Source organism: Phacochoerus africanus, chromosome 9 (assembly GCF_016906955.1).
Source record: "Phacochoerus africanus isolate WHEZ1 chromosome 9, ROS_Pafr_v1, whole genome shotgun sequence".
Classification (NCBI taxonomy): domain Eukaryota; kingdom Metazoa; phylum Chordata; class Mammalia; order Artiodactyla; family Suidae; genus Phacochoerus; species Phacochoerus africanus.
This window is the reverse complement of record NC_062552.1, coordinates 13,549,493-13,571,362: the sequence shown is the minus strand read 5'-3', so window position 1 is coordinate 13,571,362 and position 21,870 is coordinate 13,549,493. Positions and strand designations below refer to the sequence as shown.

Below are 21,870 nucleotides of genomic sequence, written 5' to 3'. Positions count from 1 at the left end.
AAGGTCTATGAGAGGAGTAACAGGTTTGGAGGATGATAGGTAATGAGTTCAGTTTGGGATACTTTGACATGGGAGATGAACGTGAGATTTCCAGTTGCACATTGTATTTAGGGCTGTAGAATGACGCTAAAGGTATAGAACTGGGTGTTATCACTATTGCCTGTCTTGAAAGTGGAGCTGCAGTGTATAGTGGAAGAGTTAAACCAGTGTTTTAGGACTGATCTGAAGATAATCCATGAAGGAGGGGGAGGCAAGGAGTCAGAAGCCATGGAGGTAAACAGCAGGATACAATGATGGAATCCAGGGCAAGAGAACATTTAAAGAAGTCAGAGAGGAAGCTAAGGAGCTCCTGTTGGACATAGCAATTAGGAAGACACTCGCAACCATGGGATATTTAGGTGTCATGTGGTGGTGGTTAGAGAAGGAAAAAAATGCAAGGAAGGAAGACAGTGAGGTGAGAAAGCAGGTGGAGACTCTTGGTTGTGAAGATGGAAATAGGTTTGGGGAGACACAGCAGGAGAAGGCCAAGGGATTAAGGGATAGTCATTATTTCCTCAGATCTATCCTCAGATCCACCAATTCTCTCTTGGCCTGCCTTACCTGCTGCTTAACCATTCTCCTAAGTTTTGCATTTCAGTGTCTGTTTTTCATTTGCAGAAGTTTAGGAAGTCCTTTTTCAGATAAGCCTGGTCTCTATTGGTGGAGTCTTGTTTTTCACTCCAATGTGTGCTTTAATAATTTTATTTTTACTTACTTTATTGTCCTTATTTGGAAACCCTGTTCTCCGAATTTGAAGATTCCCTTCATTCCAACTGCTTGTTGTATCTGCTGATAACTTTGCTTCCTAAAGCAGTCATGATATTTTAGATGTGCTTATTTATCTTCAGCAGTTTATCTGTGGGAGTCCTGGTGGCCTGGGTGCGGCTATATAAATTCCTTCAGAGAGATTTTATATTTGTTTCTTTCAAGTGCCCTAGGCATGTGTCCAAAGAGAAATTACTTTTTATGCTAATTTCTTGGCTTGACTACCCAACCAGGCAGTTTCCATAACTTTTTCTTTTTTTACTATTGTAATAAGAGCATACTCAAATGGCAGAGTGATGTGTGTATATGTGTGTTCAGGGCTGTGTGGGTGTGGGTGTGTGTGTGTGTGTAACCACCTACATAGGGGTTCTCTAAAGAACCCCTATGATCACAAAAGTAATTGATATGTAAGAGAGGTGAAGCTTATATTTTTCTCTAATTTCCTCTGGAACTGGTTTTAGTTTTATTCTAGAATAACACTGCACTACTGAACTTTTTTATAGAAAAGTTTCTGAATCTGCTAAGACTATTTGGTAGCCACTATTGAGATGATGCTGTTGAAAATTAATATGTAGCTAGGGAGAATGAGAACCCGAATTTTTTTTTTTTTTTTGGCCACACCCATGGCTTGTGGATGTTCCCAGGCCAGGGATCAAACCCATGCCATGTCACCACCCTGAGCTGCTTCAGTGACAATGCCAGATCCTTAACCTGCTGTGACACAAGGGAAATCCCAAGCATTGTATTTTTAAAATTATAATTCAGAGTTTAAAATAATAAAGGACACTGAGTAACACATTTCTACTGCTGATCATACTGCAATTCCTAGAATTTCTGGAGGGTTTTTCAGACACTCTAATAAGCAAAGGGAAAATATTTTCCTTAAAAACTGACTACTGATTTTTTTTTTTTTTTTAGGTAGAAGAGATAAGTATTCTATACAATTGGAAAAAAAATCTTCTATCATCCTTTTGACAAAAATGTGTATATATTTATAGTGTTAAAAAACAAAATTCAAGGAAGTTCCCTTGTGGCACAGTAGGTTAAGGATCCAGTATTGCTGCAACCATGGCACAAAACTGTAACTGTGGCACAGGTTCGATCCCTAGCCCAGGAATTTCCACGTGCCACGGGTACAGCCAAAAAACAAACAAAACCCTCCAAATTTAAGTAAATTTGAAGATGGAATTGCTGTATGAAATGGTTCGTGAATTAGGCACCATCTCAGACAGAACGATCCTCTGAGGGGTTACACAACCTGGAAGAGTTACATAATAAGAAGGGTGGGTCAGGGAAAGGAAATCATTAGCAAGGAAGTTCATTGGAGGAAAGTAAAAGTTCAAGTGACAACCTCTCCTTGACTGAGCCGTGGCGTTTTTATTGGCTGGGCTTGTTGCTAGGCAGGAAGGAGGCCTGCCTTCTTCCTGCTGGGGTAGCAGAGTAGTTGTACTTTACCCCCCCTGTGTGGGGGTACAGGTAGGTTTCTTCCTGTTGGGGTCAATAGCTGACGTCCTTCATTTGAGGTAAGTAATGGCAGGATGTGAGTTTCCTCTTGAGGCTTCTTGACCTCAATTTTAGTTAAGGTTTCTTTTCAGTAATTTTCACAAGGGACAAATATGTGCATGCATATTCTGATCTCATTTTCCATTTTCGGCAGATGAATAAATCAGAATATAATTCCAAATAGATGGGAAACAGACTTTCAAAACTTGAGTCACAATGTTGCGAGTCATTTGGATGGGAGCGTGTTAGTGTAAAATATACACACCAAAGTTTTCCTCTGTTTGTGTATGGCAGATTAAAAACATTTCAGATGATATTCCAGAGTACTTTTAATTAATAAAATTTTAGGAGTTCCTGTTGTGGTTCAGTGGGTTAAGAACTGACATAGTATCCATGAGGATTCAGGTTTGATTCTTGGCATCACTTAGTGGATTAAGGATCCAACATTGCCACAAGCTGTGGCCTAGGTCGCAGATGTGGCTTGGATCTGGCATTGCTGTGGCAGTGGTGTAGGCCTGCCGCCCGCAGCTCCAATTTGACCCCTAGCCCAGGAACTTCCATATGCCACAGGTGTGGCTCTAAAAAAAAAAAAAGAGAAGGAAAAGAAAGAAGAAGAAAAAAAATATATATATATATCTTAGTCACCAGATTTGAATTCTACCACAAAGGTAAAATGTGGTAACATTTTTCATATGTGAATGCTCCTTGTTCCATAACTTTGAGCTTGAGAGTTCCCTAAAGATGAGGAACCAGCTGAGACTATATGATGAAAGCAATTTACAAAAAAATTAAAACTCAAAGTAATACTCTTTATTTTTCTCCATCAAACTTCACCTGACAGTCTTTTAGCAAATTAAATTTCAGTTAATTAACTAATTAATTATCCCCGTAATGTTTTGTTTTGCTCTTAAAGGCTAGTAAATGTCTTTAAGTGAAGGAAACATTTATAAGAAGACTAAAATTGTCCATGCTAAAAATTCTGGAGGACTTTTCCTCTCCCACTAAAAAAAGTCACAAAGACAGAGCTTTACCTGTGTCAAAGGATCAGTTGATGAGATCTTCTAATAAGCAGAAAATCCTACATAACTCATTTAGGCTCCTGACTTCACAGCCCCTGCATAGCCCATGAGCTGTAGAAAGTTGCAATGTGAGGGAAACTGCACTATTGAAAGACCACCTCCCATGTCTGTTCCACAGTTGCTTCTTCAAAATTTGTTTCAGACAAGTCCAAGATGCACAGACCAGCACAAACCCAGAGACCAGTGAACATCATTTACGGTGTGACATATACTGTGTAATTGAGACTATTACAGTTGTCTTCCCTACCCCTAATTATTTGCTTATTTTTATTAAAGGATAATTGACTTACAGTATTATATTAGTTTCAGGTATGCAGCATAATGTTTTGATAGATTTATATTATATTTTATTGTCATTTATTTTATTTTATTTTATTTTAATGGCCACACTCAGGCATATATGGAAGTTCCCAGGCCAGGGGTTGACTCTGAGCCATATCTGTAATGCTGGATTACCTAACCCACTGTGCCACATCGGGAACTCCCCTCCATTGTCTTATAAAGGATCTTTTTCAGCTCGTTCTTGAAATCAAGATCCAGGGAAGATTCGACCATCGTCATTGATTGTTATGTCTCTTAGGTTTCTTTTAGCCCATGAGGCCCCCTCTCTCCTCCACACACCCACCCCCTGCCTTGTTTTCTTGCATTTCATTTGCTGAAGACAGCTAGCATTTTGCCCCTTGCATCCTGGGGTATCATTTAGCCTCTTCCCTCTGTGCTTCTGAAGTTGGTATTTAGATGTAAAAGTTTGATCAGGTTCAGCTCAAATATGGTCAGGAATGTCCCATAGGCATTGCTGTCCATCTCCCTCAGGAGTGCAACTGCTTTTGAGGGTTATTGGTGTCCCTTGATCATCTTTGCCTAGATCTCGTGTTGCCATAGTAGTTACCATTCTGTTATTCCTTCATTAGGTATTAGTCGAATATGTCTAGTGAGAGAACGTTCCCCCAGTTATTGCTTCAGCTCCTGGGTCTGGGCTTTGTGCTCTTCACTGTTCAGCTGACCTATGCCCCCGACCCCCCAATCCTGTGTTCCTTCAGGTCCTGTGTCAACGGCACCCTGGTCTGCAGCACCACCCAGCTGTGGCATGGGGATCGAATCCTGTGGGGGAATAACCACTTCTTCAGGTGAGAGCTTTGTGTTCACTGCTGTCTTCATTCACACATCTTTCTTGTGAGCTGAGTGTAAAACACATTGATTTACTCTTAAAAAAAAAAAAAAAAAAAACCCAAAAACCCCACAGAATTAACTTACCGAAGAGGAAACGGCGAGATTGGTTGAAAGACTTCGAAAAAGAAACCGGCCCACCAGAGCATGACGTGGATGCAGCCAGTGAAGCTTCCTCAGAACCAGACTATAACTATGAATTTGCACAGATGGAAGTTATCATGAAAACGCTGAATAGTAATGGTAAGACCTCAACTTTGGATTCCTTCATCTTGAGCAATTTCTATAAGCATGTCTTAAGTGTCCTTCTGAAACTGAGGCACATACAGTTGCTAATTCTTTAGAAAGATGATTGTTTTTGAGGAGCTAATGAAAATATCCCAGGGCCAGGTCTGCTCCCTCTGGTATAAGCAGGAAGTGGACAGTCCCTTTTTTGAGACCCTTTGTTTCCAAGCCAATTGCGGCAACATTCCATGGTGCTAGAGTACAGAGTGATTGTGAAGGAATTTCTTTCCAAATATCCCATTTTTGAGCACACCATTTCTGAATTGTTCAGAGTATGAATCCAGGAATTTCAAAATAGAATCTAATGTAAAGGTTAAAGTCACAACATTTTACTATAAACTCAATTGGAAATTTTACCATCAAAGAGACTTATTTAATAAGCCCAGGTAACTTTTGCAAAATGATAGCTAGGATGAAAGGCTTTATAGGCACTTTGACTTGACCCCGTCTCTGATCTTTAAGGTGGAGTCTCCCTAAAACATCATTTCTGAATCTTTCCAGAAGGTTTTCAGTGTTTGTATTCAAGCTCTTTGTCTCTGTGTCTAAAAGGAAATCCTTTACCTCTTCATACACATTTAAGTGCCTTAAATAAAATACACACCAGATTCTTTCCTTACTTGCTCTTTTATAAATCTGTCCCTCCCTTTTCCCATCTCCCCAGGCTTGGTGCCTGGGACCTAGAAGCAGGGCAGAAAAGTTCCTGGGTTCACAGGTACAACATAGCATTCTTGGGGTGAGAATTATTTCATGGGGATATAGTTGAGGCCAGATTCTGGAGCACCTGAGAGAGTTAGTTTCTGGACTTTGTCCAGCTCACTTTCCCATTCACCTGCTCTTTGGATACCTGGATACCTAAAGATCCATATCTTAAACCAGGGAGAGCCTCTGGAAACCTGTGATCCCAGAGACAGACAACCTCAGCCTGACGAGATGCTTGGAGAGCGTTTTGGTTTTCACAGTTGAGCCCTTGCCTTAAACATTTACTTTCTCACTCTACACTTTAAATAAGCCTATCTGAGAAGAATTGGAGCCTAGCTAGAGAATTGTCAGGTCTCTGGCGTATCAAATTGGGGATTCTGTCTTAAGAATAAAGATTTTGACCTTTTCCTTCATCGCCATTTCTGGAGTTTTAGCTTCAAGGACCCTTCATTTTGATTATAAAAGTCAAGCATAAAGAAATGGTCAGAAAAACAAGTGTAATGTATTAATGTGAAAGAGTGTAAAGTAACAGCAAAAAAGAACATCACAAAGATTAGGGGTTAAGATTAGCTCCTGGGGCATTCGACAGCACAGCACAGGGTAGACCACAGCAAAAACTCAGATTCCACTCCCCTCTGTGACCTGCTCACCCATTTGGGAGGAATCCCATCTGACATCCCAGAGCTATGCTCAGACATCAGAATCATGTTCATGGGTCATTCAACAACATGCCTGAGCAGCGAGTCTCCTGGGAGTGGTTTTTTGGAAGCCCAGATGGATACAGGGTGTGACAGGAGGACTCAGCTCCAAACTCCAGGTGGAGGAACGCCCATTGGAAGAGAACTTCTTTCTTCAGATGAGGTTACAGAATTCCAGATGGCTCCATTCTCTAACTCTGCAGATGTTCAGGTCATACCCATTTAATCATGTGTCATCCCACATCCCAGATATCTAATTTTCTCTAATTACTACCTTCTTCTCCCAAATATATATATGAACTCCCTGAATAACCAGTGAGTATTTAGTACGTGTTAATTCCTCCAGTCTTCTTAGCCAAAGCAATAGTGGCCTGGCTCATGGTTACTATGAGTTACCCACTTGGTATTTCAGATCAGGCCTTGCTCTCCATGGATGATTTTATCTATTTAAAAGTAACATTTGGGGAGGTCCCATTGTGGCGGAACAGAAACTAATCCAACTAGTATCTGAGAGAATATGGGTTCAACTCCTAGCCTCGCTCAGTGGGTTAAGGATCTGGCATAGCCATGAGCTGTGGTATAGGTTGCAGATGTGACTTGGATCTGGCATTGCTGTAGCTGCGGCATAGGCAAGTGACTGCAGCTCCAATTCAACCCCTATTCCTGGAACTTCCATGTGCCACGGGTACAGGCCTAAAAAGCAAAAAAGTAAAAGGAACATTTCCCCTTTCCCTATGCTCTCCCCAACCCCACCGCTAAATGGGGCTCCTGCGGGACACACCACTATCCTCTGATACAGTGCTGAGATGCCAGAGGTGGAACCAAGTTCATGCCCTTCCTTCCCCTCTACTGCTAGGTGGCTTCCCGATCATAAGCCTGTCGGCCTGGTGGTCATCCCCTTGGTGGTCCTATTTGAAGATTCTCTTCCCTCTCCTGTGGTTTCAGACGAAGCTCCTCCACAAAAACTGGGATAAAGGTTTTAACTAATTGACATGAGCATGAGAGAGCTTGACTGGTTTTTAGCATTGCTGCTGATGAGTGCTTGTGCTATGTGCTTTGGCCAAAATCTAACTAACATGATGGGGAAGAAGCTGAAGATTTCTACCCAACAGAGAGACTGAATGCTTGATGAAGGAATAGTCTCTTTTCATTTATGACCACTTCCAAGTCCATTGTCTTCCCAGTGGTGAATATCTGGTAGCTCTTCTTTTCCCCATGCATCCAACAGCACACAAGTGTCACTGGTATCATTGCTACTCTCATCAATGGCTTCATTGCTGCTGACAGTGCAGCAGTTCAGGACAGTGGGTTTTTTTTTTTTTTTTTTTTTTTTGCTTTTTAGGACTGAACCCATGGCATATGGAGGTTCCCAGGCTAGGGGTCAAATCAGAGCTGCAGCTGCTGGCCTATACCACACCCACAGCAATGCCAGATCTGAGCCATGTCTGCGACCTACACCACAGCTCATGGCCACGCCGGATTCTTACCCACTGAGCAAGGGCAGGGATTGAATCCTAGTTGGATTCATTTCTGCTGCCCCATGACAAGAACTCCAGGACATTTCTGGGAACATAGTCACCTGCATTATTTCAGTAATAGACTAGACTAATAGATTTTAAATCACTAGAGTAAATAATGATCTAAAACCCAATTCATATGGAGTTCCCAACGTGGCTCAGTGGTTAACAAACCCAACTAGTATCCATGAGGACATGGGTTCGATCCCTGGCTTTTCTCAGTGGGCTAAAGATCTGGCATTGCTGTGAGCTGTGGTGGTGTAGGTGGCAGACGCAGCTTGGATCCTGAATTGCTATGGCTGTGGTGTAGGCCAGCAGCTATAGCTCTGATCAAACTCCTAGCCTTGGAACTTCCATATGGCGTGGGTGCAGCCCTAAAAAGATAAATACATACATACAGTCATGCATAAATAAAACCCAATTCGTTTGGATTAAAAGTAAAAGCAAACCTAGTACCTCTCGACCATAGTGTTCTTCCCAAGGGTTCAAAATAGGAATCAGACACTCAAGTATTTTCACAGAGTCACTGGCAGCTCTAAAGTTGAGCAGCTGAGGGGCTGGTAAAGGGTCATAGCTTATTCCATCTGAGATTTAAAGGTTCTGTTTTTGGGAGTTCCCGTCATGGCTCAGCGGTTAACAAAGCTGACTAGTATCCATGAGGATGCAGGTTCGATCCCTGGCCTTGCTCAGTGGGTTAAGGGATCCAACGTGACTGTGGCCGTGACCAGCAGCTGCAGCTCCAATTCGACCCCTGTCCTGGGAACTGTAATATACCAAGCATGTGGCCAAAAAAAAAATTTTCTTATCTATATATATATGCTGTATAGTGATAAAGACCTAAAACAGGTTAATTAATTCAAAAAGAAAATGTTATCAAGTATGTCTCAGAGAAAGATGTTTCCAGACTTGTGTTAGGATCAGAGAGAAAAAGAAAGAAGGAAACCTCAGCCCCTCTACCCCTACCAGGCAGTGTGTAGCATAGCCAGACCTGATCGGAGTCCTAGGCAGGCCTTCCCCGGCTGCCCTGGGGCCAGCTGGGGGTGAGGAGGAATGCTTTGAGCTGCTCTCTCTTGCATATCTACATGTTGATCTGTGACCTCTAAGAAAGCCCCTTAAGTAGGGGCGCTGTGTCATGGTAGCTGCTAAACAGTTTTAAAAAGCCTCAGTCCCATTACCAGTGCCTTGGCCTGGAACCCCCTACCCCAGCCATTTGAGATCGTGTGTGTTTCTACATACCGCTGACTAAACACTAAGTTAGTGCCCCCCCCCTTTTAAATATAAATAGTGGAGTTCTCATTGTGGCTCAGCAGGTTAAGAACCCAGCATAGTGTCTGTGAAGATGCAGGTTCAATCCCTGGCCTTTCTCAGTGGATTAAAGATCCAGTGTTGCCATAAGTTGCAGTGTAGGTGCAGCTTAGATCTGATGTGGCTGTGGCTGTGGCTGTGGCTGTGACGTAGGCCCCACCTGCAGTTCCAATTTGACCCCTAGCCTGAGAACTTCTATATGCTGCAGGTGTAGCCCTAAAAAGAAAAAAGGGGAAAAAATTATTTTCTTTTTTTAAATAAATACTGATGAATTTTTTTTTTACGGATGAATATTTTTTAAATAAAGAACGGACCCTGTTCTTTTTTAAACCCAGAACCTAAATAGAGAAAATATATATACTGTTTGAGAAGGATGTGTTTTTTTTTGTTTGTTTTGTTTTTTTTGCTATTTCTTGGGCCGCTCCCGCCGCATATGGAGGTTCCCAGGCTAGGGGTCGAATCGGAGCTGTAGCCACAGGCCTACGCCAGAGCCACAGCAACGCGGGTTCCGAGCCGCGTCTGCAACCTACACCACAGCTCACGGCAACGCCGGATCGTTAACCCACTGAGCAAGGGCAGGGACCAAACCCGAAACTTCATGGTTCCTAGTCGGATTCGTTAACCACTGCGCCACGACGGGAACTCCGGATGTGTTTTTTTTTTAATTGAGATCACTTTTTTCTCTAGCCCTTACATGTAAAATTTCTTCAAGCTCTCTCAAAAAAAGTTCACCTTGGAGTTCCCGTTGTGGCGCAGTGGTTAACGAATCCGACTAGGAACCATGAGGTTGAGGGTTCGGTCCCTGCCCTTGCTCAGTGGGTTAACGATCCGGCATTGCCGTGAGCTGTGGTGTAGGTTGCAGACGCGGCTCGGATCCCGCGTTGCTGTGGCTCTGGCGTAGGCCGGCGGCTACAGCTCCGATTCGACCCCTAGCCTGAGAACCTCCATATGCCGCGGGTGCGGCCCAAGAAATAGCAACAACAACAACAACAAAAAGACAAAAAAAAAAGTTCACCTTATTACTCTTTCCCCCCCGCCCCCAGAAGTTATAGGACTATATAATCAGAGGTTCTAATCCTTTGGAGTACATTGATTTTCACCATATGGAACAAATGTAACCCACCCATGGTTTGCCTTTGTGTAAGAGGGTTTTTTAGGAGTCCGTTTTCTTTTTTATTTTTTTTTGAAATTTTTCCTTTTTTTAGGGCTGCATCAGCGGCATATGGAGGTTCCCAGGCTAGGGGTCTAATTGGAGCTACAGCTGCTAGCCTCCACCACAACCACAGCAATGTGGGATCCGAGCCACGTCTTTGACCTGTGCCACAGCTCACAGCAACGGTGGATCCTTAGCCCACTGAGCGAGGCCAGGGATTGAACCCACAACCTCATGGTTCCTAGTCAGATTCGTTTGCACTACACCACAATGGGAACTCCCTAGGAGTCCATTTTCTATTAGCCTTTCAAATAACACATTTCAGGGACTCTGTGTCAGGTCTCTATGAAGAAAACTATTCTGCTTTGAAAAAATAGTGAATTTTAGAATTTTATATCAGCAAAGAATAGTATTTTTCTTAATACTCTTAACGGAGTAGTAATTTTTTTTTTGTCTTTTTTGCCATTTCTTGGGCCACTCCCACGGTGTATGGATGTTCCCAGGCTGGGGGTCTAATCAGAGCTGTAGCCACCGGCCTACGCCAGAGCCACAGCAACGCGGGATCCGAGCCGCGTCTGCAACCCACACCACAGCTCACAGCAACACCGGATCCTTAACCCACTGAGCAAGGCCAGGGACCGAACCCACAACCTCATGGTTCCTAGTTGGATTCGTTAACCACTGAGCCACGATGGGAACTCCCCGGAGTAGTAATTCTGAGGAAGATATTAGAGGTCAGAGTACTGCATCAGTTTTGTTACTAAGTTTTTTCCTACCCCCCAAAATTAGCTGTGATCTGGGTCCAAAACCCCCCCTCTGTTGCTTATTAGCGGTGCAACCTTAGGTCAGCTACTTAACCTTTCTGAGCCCCAGTTGTCTCATCTTTAAAATGGGAATGCTGTCTGTCTTTAGGTTTATTGCAAGGCTTTTGTGAGATGATGCATGCAAAGCGTAGAGTGTCTCTACCTGAGATATAGCCAGTAGCTCGTAGAATTATTATCACCATTATTGTGGTCATCATTTTTATTAAAAACAACTCACCTATGCTCTGCATACCTAGTGATTTTTTTTCCTACTTTGGTATTATTTAACCTTGTTTTTTAACCTATTTTTTCCCCTCTTTTCATATAGAAAACTAGTAAAATTTACATGCTTATTGAACAAGTTGATAGAGTCTTCTGAGAAAGTCAATCTCTGGCTATTGTATGATATAAAAATTGCTCTTAACTTCCTACCCTTATCTTGGAAGTTAAACTAAGAGTCAGTATGTGGCAGTACGACACAAATAGCACCGAATATGAGGCAAGTGTGTGAATCTGAGGCTTGTCTGAGAACATGAACACATCTCCTCCGGGTCCCGTGGACTTCAGGGAAATATTTGCCATTCTCGTAATTTCTTTGTTTACCACCCAGATTGTCTGACATACTGTTTCCCTACAGTCTGTTCAGTTAGATAAGGTCAGTAACTTTCCCTTTTGTACAGGTGGTCGGTGCCTTCCTTAATCTTTCTCCATGGCATCCAGGTTCTTGGTCATTACCAAGCTAATTAGCTTTTTAGGGTTGAGTCCTGCCTATAACACAGTCACCACTGGGCATACCACAGCCCCTTTAAACAAGATCTATTAGTACTTCCAGTACCTCTTCACCCACGTGTATATAGGTGATCTCTGAATACGAAAATGCAACAAAAAAAGGAAAAATCAGAAATATCCTTTTAGTTTTACAAGTGGATTTTTGCAAGTGCATTGCTATCTTGGCTATTAATACCCGAGAAATTGCAGGCTAGATACTCAATATTTTCAAACATATGCTGAGATCTTTTGATATTCCTCCCACATTAGAGAAATTCAGGAGTCATAAATTGGTGACTAAAATGAGAAATACAAACCTTTTGCCATGTACCAAAGCCAATGCTAAATGAGCATAAAATTGATTATGGTAAAAATCAAATCTTGTGTAGTTCAGTTGTTGAAGGCTTCTTAGATTTCATCAAGTTTTTCTTCTCTGCATATAGACTTCCCATCCCTTTTTCCTCTGCCATCTGCTTTTTTTTTAGGGCCACACCTGTGACATATGGAAGTTCCCAGACTAGGAGTCAAATCAGAGCTGCAGTTGCCAGCTTACACCACAGTCACAGCAACACTGGATCCTTAACCCACTAAGCGAGGCCAGGGATTGGACCTCTGTCCTCATGGATACTAGTTGGGTGTGTAACCCGCTGAGCCACAAGGGAAACACCTCTGCCATGTGCTGTTTGAAGTTGAGTCATCTATCTGAACATTAGAATGAGTGCATCAATTTGAAGAAAGTCCATAACAGATAAGGGGACTGTTTACAAACAAGGCATTTGTCTAAACTGTTAAGGAAAAGAGAATTGAGAGGATTTCTTCTGACCAGGCCCCTCAGGCCTCTCACAGTGTACTGAAAGGCTGGATTCTGGGGCGGGAGAGGGTTCTTGCAGGAAGCAGCACCGACAGGCTGCCTGTCTTAGCCACCGCTGAAGGCACCTTGCCTTGTCTCTTGGCTCACCAGACCCAGTTCAGAATGTGGTTCAGGTCCTGGAGAAACAGTACCTTGAAGAGAAGAGGAGTGCCCTGGAGGAGCAGCGGCTCATGTACGAGCGAGAGCTGGAGCAGCTCCGCCAGCAGCTGTCCCCGGAGAGGCAGCCCCAGAGCAGCGGCCCCGAGCGCCTGGCCTTCAGCAGCCAGACGGCTCAGCAGAAGGTGACGCAGTGGGCGGAGGAGAGGTAAGAGGGGAAGCGGGGCCCCGGGGCAAGGCCTCAGGCCCTTGGGCTGTTGGGGGAGGGGGTCGTGAGGCACATCAGTGGGGGACAAACCTTGCGACGAAAGCTTTCTTACTCCCACGTCTGGATTGTCGGCAGCTGCCTTTTCCTTTCAAAGATACTGTCTGTCCTGAGTATGTTTATTATGATGTTAGTTGTTAAAGACTATACCTGCCCCCTGACCCTTCAGGAAAAATGGTGCCAAGTTGGAATCCCACAGGTAGGTTCTGAAATAGAGAACGTTTGAATAGTTCTTCAGCACGGAAGCATTTCTCGTTTTTCGTTTCTCTTGCTTTGGATCCCATTTATTTGTCTTTTTTTTTTTTTTTTTGCTATTTCTTGGGCCGCTCCCGCCGCATATGGAGGTTCCCAGGCTAGGGGTCTAATCGGAGCTGTAGCCGCCAGCCTACGCAAGAGCCACAGCAACTCGGGATCCGAGCCGCGTCTGCAAGCTACACCACAGCTCACGGCAACACCGGATCGTTAACCCACTGAGCAAGGCCAGGGATTGAACCCGCAACCTCATGGTTCCTAGTCGGACTCGTTAACCACTGCGCCACAAGGGGAACTCCTGGATCCCATTTAAATACAACTTTAGTGTCAAGTAACCCAAATGTGAATGTTTAAAATTTATGACTTGAAAATATTTGTATCAGAAGTGAGGTAATGGAGGAACCAACAGAAAGGATGATAAATTAGTGCGAAGTTCCATTGTATTCTTCCCACCTTCTAGAAACAGTGCTTATTTTATGGAATGTTCCCAATAGCACCAAGCCATGGGAATTAGGATTTCCATCTTGTAGGTAGGACGGTTAGTTTAAATATCCTCCCTCAGTCACCCATTTAGTAAGTGAAAAGGCCAGGGTTTGACCCCAGGTCTGTCTGTATTAATAACACCCGTGTTATAATAGCACCTGACATTTCTTGAGTATTTACCATGTGCTGCCACTCCACACAGTCAAAAATCCGACTATAACTTTATCGTCAGCCCTCAATATCCATGGTTCCACATCCATGGATTCAACCAACCATGGATCATATGCTCCTGGAGTATTTAGTGAAAAAAAAATCTGCATATAGATGGATCTGTACCATTCAAACCAATATTGTTGAAGGGTCAGCTGCGCTCTTTCTTTCATTCACTGGGTAATTTTTGAACATGTTATGATGAGCCATGCACTTGGCCAGGAATTACATGTGATGACAAACAAAAAAGACATAGTGGGAATTCCCATTGTGGCTCACTTGAGGTTTCGGGCCTGATCCCTGGCCTTGCTCAGTGGGTTAAGGATCCAGTGTTGCTGTGGCTGTGGTGTAGACCGGCAGCTGCAGCGCCAATTCAACCCCTAGCCTGGGAACTTCCATATGCTACAGGTACGGCTCTACAAAGAAAAAAATAATAAAAAAATTTAAATATTAACAAAACAATTTGTTATGTTTTGCCCATTAAAAAAAAAAAAGAAAGAAAAAAAAGACATAGTCCCCGACCTAGAGGAGCCTTGAGCTTCCTAGAGAAGATGGAAATTATTCGTCAAATAATGAAAAAATGACTACTGAGGCAAAAGGTGTGGGGCCAGAGAAAAAAATATAATGGGCTTTGGACCCAATCGGGTTGTTAGAGAGCGTTTATCAGGGAGTGCTATTGTGTAGAATTAAAAAATGAATTTCTGCTGCCACAGAAGTACCTCCTTCTTGCCTTTTACCAGCTGAAGAAAGCATGCAGAACACTTTGTCCACATCTCTTTCACCTGCCCATCTCCTCCGCCCCAAAACACACGAAAGTCATACCATTTCTTTTTCCTAAAGGATTCCTTTATTGGGTTTTGGTTTTTGTTTTTTCGGGATTTTTTTTTTTTTGCATTATCATATCAAAACCTAGTCGTTTTCAACTATTATATAATTTAAAACGTGGTTTGCAATTAAGTCGCCTTACACATTTGCTCCTCATCCATGGTTCTCTCCCTGACTAGTCCAGAACCATGGTAGGAGAAGGAAGGATGAGAAGTGAATTGGCAAGAGGAGGTTGAAAAAATATTCTTTGGGAGTTCCCATCATGGCACAGCGGAAACAAATCTAATTAGGAACCATGAGGTTGAGGGTTCGATCCCTGGCCTCGCTCAGTGGGTTAAGGATCTGGTGTTGCGGTGAGCTGTGGTGTAGGTCGCAGACGCGGCTTGGATCCCGCGTTGCTGTGGCTCTGGTGTAGGCCGACAGCTGTATCTCCGATTCGACCCCTGGCCTGGGAACCTCCATATGCTGTGGGTACAGCCCTAAAGAGCAAAAAAAGAAAAAATATTCTTTGAAAGAGGTTTTCTACTACTTTCTAATAACATGACTTCCTTGGAAACAAGATTGTGGTTTGCTTTCGGATGTTCTCATTTCCTTTTCTGTTGCACCACAGGGATGAACTCTTCCGCCAAAGCCTGACAAAACTGCGGGAGCAGCTGGTCAAAGCTAATACCTTGGTTAGGGAGGCCAACTTCTTAGCTGAGGAAATGAACAAGCTCACTGACTACCAGGTGACGCTGCAGATCCCTGCTGCAAACCTCAGTGCCAACAGAAAGGTGAGAATGGTCTTAGAGAAAAGGGGGCCGGAGGGAAATAGAAACCTGACGTCCAGAAAACATCCAAGAGGGGACCCTCATGCGAGCAGACATGTTTGTCTTTGTAAGACTCCCTCAGTGTTCCTGGTTATGGCTCAGTGGGTTAAAAACCCAGCATAGTATCCACAAGGACATGGGTTTAATCCTGGATCTGGCATTGTTGCAAGCAGCAGTATAGGAAACAGATGCAGCTCCAATCCGGTGTGCTGGCAGCTGCTGCTCCAATTCGCCCCCCCCCCCAGCCCAGGAACTTCCGTATGTCACAAGTGCAGCCTAAAAAATAAATAAACAAACAAATTTTTAAAAAAGACTTCCTCGAGGTTCCCGTCGTGGCTCAGTGGTTAACGAATCTGACTAGGAACCATGAGTATGCAGGTGTGATCCCTAACCTTGCTCAGTGGGTTAAGGATCTGGCGTTGTCGTGAGCTGTGGTGTAGGCCAGCAGCTACAGCTCCGATTCGACCCCTAGCCTGGGAACTTCCATATGCTGCGGGTGTGGCCCTAAAAAGCTAAAAAAATAAAAATAAAGACTTCTCTATAGACCTCCTCAGGTATATATGCCCTTGGATATTTTGTGGTCAGAGTATGAGGATTTGGCCAAAGGACTTGCCAATTTAAATGCTTTCTCCAAAACAGTGATACTAGAAATAAATATATAAGTAATTCCTCCTGCTTTCTCTTTCATATAAATGCCTCCTGAGATGGGGCATGTCTGTATAATTTGTTATAGTGCCATTTTGAGAGTGAATTCTGCAAGAAAGGAAGACTCATCTGATACCGGTTTTATGTCCACAGAAGGATTCTTTGCAGCCATTGGGAAGTTTCCCATCATTTCAACTTGAAGAATTTGTCCTTGAAGGAGAAACTTTGAAAAAAATAATCTTTCATCCATTCATTCTCCCCTCCAGCAAGCAAGCTAGAAGCAAGTCAGAAAGTATCTTATCAGTCTTCTCGCATTTTAGTCTTTTGATCAAGGAGTTCTCCTTTGAGGAATTTATTCTAAATCTGCACTTAGGGAAATGTTCATAAATTTTTTTCTTTTTAAGGCTGCACTGGTGGCATGTGGAAGTTCCCCGCCTAGGGGTCGAATTAGAGCTATAGCCACCCGCCACAGCCACAGCCATGCCAGATTCAAGCCGTATCTGTGACCTATACCACAGCTCACAGCAATGCCAGATCCTTGACCCACTGAGCAAAGCCAGGGATCAAACCCGCATCTTCATGGATACTAGTTGGATTCATTTCCACTGTGCCACAACAGGAACTCTGAAGTGCTCCTAAAGATTTATGTGCTTTTGTTCAAGGATGCTTATCATAGTGACCTTTGAAATAGCCATGATGTTGACCAAGAGAATAGTCAAATGAGTGATACATCCCTATAATGGATTGCTATGTCGCTATTAAAAATCATGTTTATGAAGCATATGTAACAACACAAGAAGGTAAACATGATATCAAAACTACGGAGAGATGTGCTTGCTTCAGCAGTACATATACTAAAACTGGACCGATACAGAGAAGATTAGCATGGCCCCTGCATAAAGATGGCATGCAGATTCATGAAGGGTCCCACATTTTTTAGACTGGGAGTTTGGGGTTAGTAGCTGCAAACTATTGCATTTGGAGTGGATAAACAGGGAGATCCTGCTGTATAGCACAGGGAACTATATCTAATCACTTGTGATGGAACATGATGGAGAAAGATGTGAGAAAAAGAATGTATGTATATGTATGACTGGGTCACTTTGCTGTATAGCAGAAATTGACAGAACATCGTAAATTAACTATAATAGAAAAAATAAAAATCTTAATGAAAAATGAAACACCTATTAGTGAACATTAAAAAAAAAAACTATGGAGAGAAGATTGAGATAGGAAATATGCATTTGGGGTGGGGGGTGGCTGTGGCATGCAGCAGCTTAATGTGGGATCTCAGTTCCCAGACCAGGGTTTGAACCCAGGCCACAGCAGTGAAAGCACCAAGTCCTAACCCCTAGACCACCAAGGAACTGTGGTTTATATTTTTGTTTGGTCCTGACTGTGATAAAAATAAAACATGTATATGGGTATACAAAGAAGGTTGAAAATAAACCAGAACATTCCCTCTGCGATGAAATTTCATCTTCTTTTGTATACATGATGGCTTTTTTAAAAAACTTACTCCTTTGTGATAATACATATTGCTTCAGCGGTACAAAAAAGTCCTAACGCGGCTGTTTTGTTTGTTTTTCTTCATTCTGCAGAGAGGAGCCATAGTGAGCGAGCCGGCTATTCAAGTGAGGAGGAAAGGAAAGAGCACCCAAGTGTGGACCATTGAGAAGTTGGAGAATAAATTAATAGACATGAGAGACCTTTATCAAGAATGGAAGGAAAAAGTTCCTGAGGTAAGAAAGACAAAATGTAAAGGAGCTCTTGTTCTGCCACAAGGACAAATATAAGCAGTTCCGTCATCAGAACACACCCATGGGCGTCGGTGATTATCTCTAGTGACACTCGGGACATTTATATGAGAAATGTATAGGAGTTTCCGTCATGGCTCAGTGGTTAAACAAGTCCGACTAAGAACCATGAGGTTGTGGGTTCGATCCCTGGCCTCACTCAGTGGGTTAAGGATCCAGTCATGCCAGTGAGCTGTGGTATAGGCCGCAGACGCGGCTCAGATCCTGCATTGCTGTGGCTCTGGCGCAGGCCAGTGGCCAGAGCTCCAGTTAGACTCCTAGCCTGGGAACCTCCATATGCCACGGGTGTGGCCCTAGAAAAGACAAAAAGACAAAAAAAAAAAAAAGAAAAAGAATGAAAGAAAGAAAGAAAAGAAATGTATAGTGAAAGTGACATTGAAAGGATTGGCAGGCTCCATCATAAAACATGCGATCCCCACACAGGAACTAGAGGAAGAGAACATGTAGCATGTTCTTACTGGTTTGCATTTTTACTAAATTTCAAGTGAAATGAAGCAGAACAGAGTGAATTTCTGCTGTTTTGTCAGCTGTGAAGGATCAGCTGAGATGGAGCCAGCGTGGCTTTTGTGCTCATTAGCATGTGTTCATGCTCCCCTAGCTGTGATGGTGGCTGGGTAGATGCTGAGAATAATTTTAGAGAGCACAAGCCATTTTTTGGACATGCGTAATGGAAAAAAAAAGACTCGGTGAAGGAAACGAGGCAAAGCCCAGAGAGTGAAACCGCGCAGGTGGGGTGTCCTGGGGAGGGAGGGCAGGCAGTAAGCACAGAAGGGCTCCCCAGCTAACAAGCCCCTCCCAGGTGCTGGTTTTGTTTTATTTGTGTGGCGTGAGTATAGGTTGACATCTTTTTCTTCGGATAAATGCTTTCTTTCTAAAACCTTTTAAGATGCTGGTTTTAAATATCTTTAAGTTGACGTTTGTTTCCTACTCCCCTTCCCCCCACCTCTCCTACCGCTCAGGCAAAACGACTCTATGGGAAACGAGGTGACCCTTTCTATGAAGCCCAAGAGAATCACAACCTCATTGGTGTGGCGAATGTGTTCCTGGAGTGTCTCTTCTGTGATGTGAAACTTCAGTATGCAGTCCCTATCATCAGCCAGCAGGGGGAGGTAAAGACAAGCCAGTCTCGGAGAACATGGCCACCATGGTTCAAGTTTGGGTTTTGTTTTTTATTTTTATTTTTTTATTTTTTTTGGTCTTTTTGCTATTTCTTGGGCTGCTCCCGTGGCATATGGAGATTCCCAGGCTAGGGGTCCAGTTGGAGCTGTAGCCACCGGCCTACGCCAGAGCCACAGCAACACGGGATCCGAGCCGCATCTGCAACCTACACCACAGCTCACGGCAACGCTGGATCGTTAACCCACTGAGCAAGGGCAGGGATCGAACCCACAACCTCATGGTTCCTAGTCGGATTCGTTAACCACTGCGCCACGACGGGAACTCCGGGTTTTGTTTTTTAATTCTATTTAAGTGACATTGGTTTTTTGTTTGGTTGGGTTTTATTTTATTTTATTGTAGTATAGTTGATTTACAATACGGTGTTGATTTCTGCTGCACAGCAAAGTGATTCTACATATATACATATCCATTCCCGTATAGGTTATCACAGAACAGCGAGTAGATTTCCCTGTGCTCTACAGCAGGTCCCTTTTGATCATCCATTCCATACACAGCAGTGTGCCTTTGCCATGCCCCAAAGCCTAGTCCATCCCTCCACCACTGCCCCATACTTCCCTTTTGGTAACCATACCTTTGTTTTCAAAGTTACTTTCTTGAGGTAGATCAAAAAACTAGGGTGAGTATCAGTAGCACATTCTTTTTTCTCTACTAATATCAATAGAAACTAAGTCATTATTAAGTCATTGTTTTAAAAGATTATTAGAACGTGTTCTTTTGTTCATTTCTGGTTCACAAATATTTTCTTTGTTTTAATCAACTTAAAAAACTTTTGGAAACCAGAGTCAGTTCTGTGCCCCATATTCATTTCACTTTTAATCTCTTACCTCTGTAATACACTCTAGTTCCTTCCTAGCCCCTAAGTAGTCTTTATAAGATACAACTTGGGAGAGTTATTTTGAAATATAAAATATTCAAGGAGCTCCCACAAGGCTTGGTGGTTACGAACCCTGCTAGTTATATCCTGAGGATGCAGGCTTGATCCCTGGCCTCGCTCAGTGGGTTAATGATCCTGTGTTGCTGTGGCTGTGGTGTAGGCCATCAGCTGCAGCTCTGTTTTGACCCCTAGCCTGAGAACCTCCATATGCTGCAGGTGAGGCCACAAAAAGCAAAAGAAGAAAAGGAAAAAAAAAAAAGAAATATAGAATATTCAAGGAAAACAAGCTTAACCATCACAGTGTTACCCCCTCTTTAAAAAGTCTCTCTGCTACTGTACAGCACAGGGAACTATATCCAGTCTCTTGGAACAGAACATGATAGAAGCTAATATGAGAAAAAGTGTGTATATGTATGCCTGGGTTACTTTACAACTGAAATTGGCATAATATTGTAAATCAACTATACTCTCATTAAAAATTTGTTGTTGTTGTTGTTGCTATTTCTTGGGCCGCTCCCACCGGCATATGGAGGTTCCCAGGCTAGGGGTTGAATCGGAGCTGTAGCCACAGGCCTACGCCAGAGCCACAGCAACGCGGGATCCGAGCCGCGTCTGCAACCTACACCACAGCTCACGGCAACGCCGGATCGTTAACCCACTGAGCAAGGGCAGGGACCGAACCCGCAACCTCATGGTTCCTAGTCGGATTCGTTAACCACTGCGCCACGACGGGAACTCCTCATTAAAAATTTTTTAAAAGTCTTTCATATTTGAGTTATTTGGATATATTGGCCTTATGTTAACCTAAAACATTTCAGAAAATATACAAGTTCAAACTTTTTATAGTATCTATTTCGTCAACTGAGGGTTTCATTTTAAATTTGGTAACATCCTTATTTCCTAGGTTGTCCCTCAATAGCATGCAAAGTTGAAATGCTCAGTCATTTTGTGTAATTCTTAGAGCAGGCTGAGAGTAAGATGCCAGTCTGCCCAAAGTGAACCCAGAAAATAGACCCTAGGTTCCCAGTTGGGATTTGTAAGTACACAGCTCACATCCTATAGGTAACCCACCTGTGAACAGTATGCTCTAGGAACCTAGTGGTCTAAGTTGCTTTCTCCCATGTTAAAAATGGGGACAACTCCTCTAGCAAAGAAACCTATTGCCTGAGTTCCTAGTCAGGGTTTCTTACGCCAGGATCCATGGTGGGCTTTGCGTGTTCCATTAATCCCCCTGAAATTATACTAAAAATATATTAGGTTCTCAAAAAACATGGGGGAAAAAGCTCGAAAACCACTCTCTTCTGATTTTCTTGTATTTATTTTCTTCCCCTCCTCTTGCTCCTTTCGCCTCATTCGTCTCACTTGTCAAACACCATCAGCTAATTTCTCTCCGGTCCTGGGGGCCAGGGCCCATTGCTCTGTGGAAGTTGGATCTGAGCTACCTTTGAAGATGAGCCTCACTATTTAAGATGCCAGCAGCACTGCCACAGCCTGTGTCCCCACCACAGCTTGTCATTGCAGCCTTCAACTGTGTTTTGAAAGAGAACTTGGCCAGTTACAGCACTCTGAGAATGCAAATTTCAGGGTCATTCCTATCCTTAAATTCAGTTCTGTGCCACCAACTGTAAGAGAGACACTGCTGACCTAGCACCAATACTGAGAGCCACCAGCATATGCTGCAAACATTTAGAAAAATGTGTCTTAAAGTAACTACTTTCTTATACCTTTGTGGCATTCTGTTTGTCTCACCCCCTCACCCTGCT

At 43.2% G+C, this 21,870-nt stretch overlaps 1 protein-coding gene and 1 non-coding gene across 8 annotated transcripts in view; both read left to right on the top strand.

Annotated features, from left to right (window-relative positions):
- Nucleotides 1-21,870, top strand: part of KIF13A (kinesin family member 13A) — a 230,244-nt gene that overhangs the window by 168,872 nt on the left and 39,502 nt on the right. For 4 of the 7 annotated variants that reach the window (XM_047797097.1, XM_047797096.1, XM_047797095.1 and 1 more), the window contains exons 15-20: nucleotides 4,427-4,513; nucleotides 4,630-4,796; nucleotides 12,743-12,956; nucleotides 15,394-15,556; nucleotides 17,839-17,979; nucleotides 19,014-19,163. In XM_047797097.1, coding sequence (XP_047653053.1) covers nucleotides 4,427-4,513; nucleotides 4,630-4,796; nucleotides 12,743-12,956; nucleotides 15,394-15,556; nucleotides 17,839-17,979; nucleotides 19,014-19,163 — 922 coding nt within the window. Of the gene's footprint in view, nucleotides 1-4,426; nucleotides 4,514-4,629; nucleotides 4,797-7,091; nucleotides 7,212-12,742; nucleotides 12,957-15,393; nucleotides 15,557-17,838; nucleotides 17,980-19,013; nucleotides 19,164-21,870 lie in introns of all 7 variants that reach the window. The other 3 variants (XM_047797093.1, XM_047797094.1, XM_047797091.1) reach the window with 1 other exon arrangement.
- LOC125137083 (U6 spliceosomal RNA) lies at nucleotides 17,068-17,174 on the top strand. The gene has a single exon (XR_007137388.1). It is a non-coding gene; the product is annotated as a U6 spliceosomal RNA (small nuclear RNA).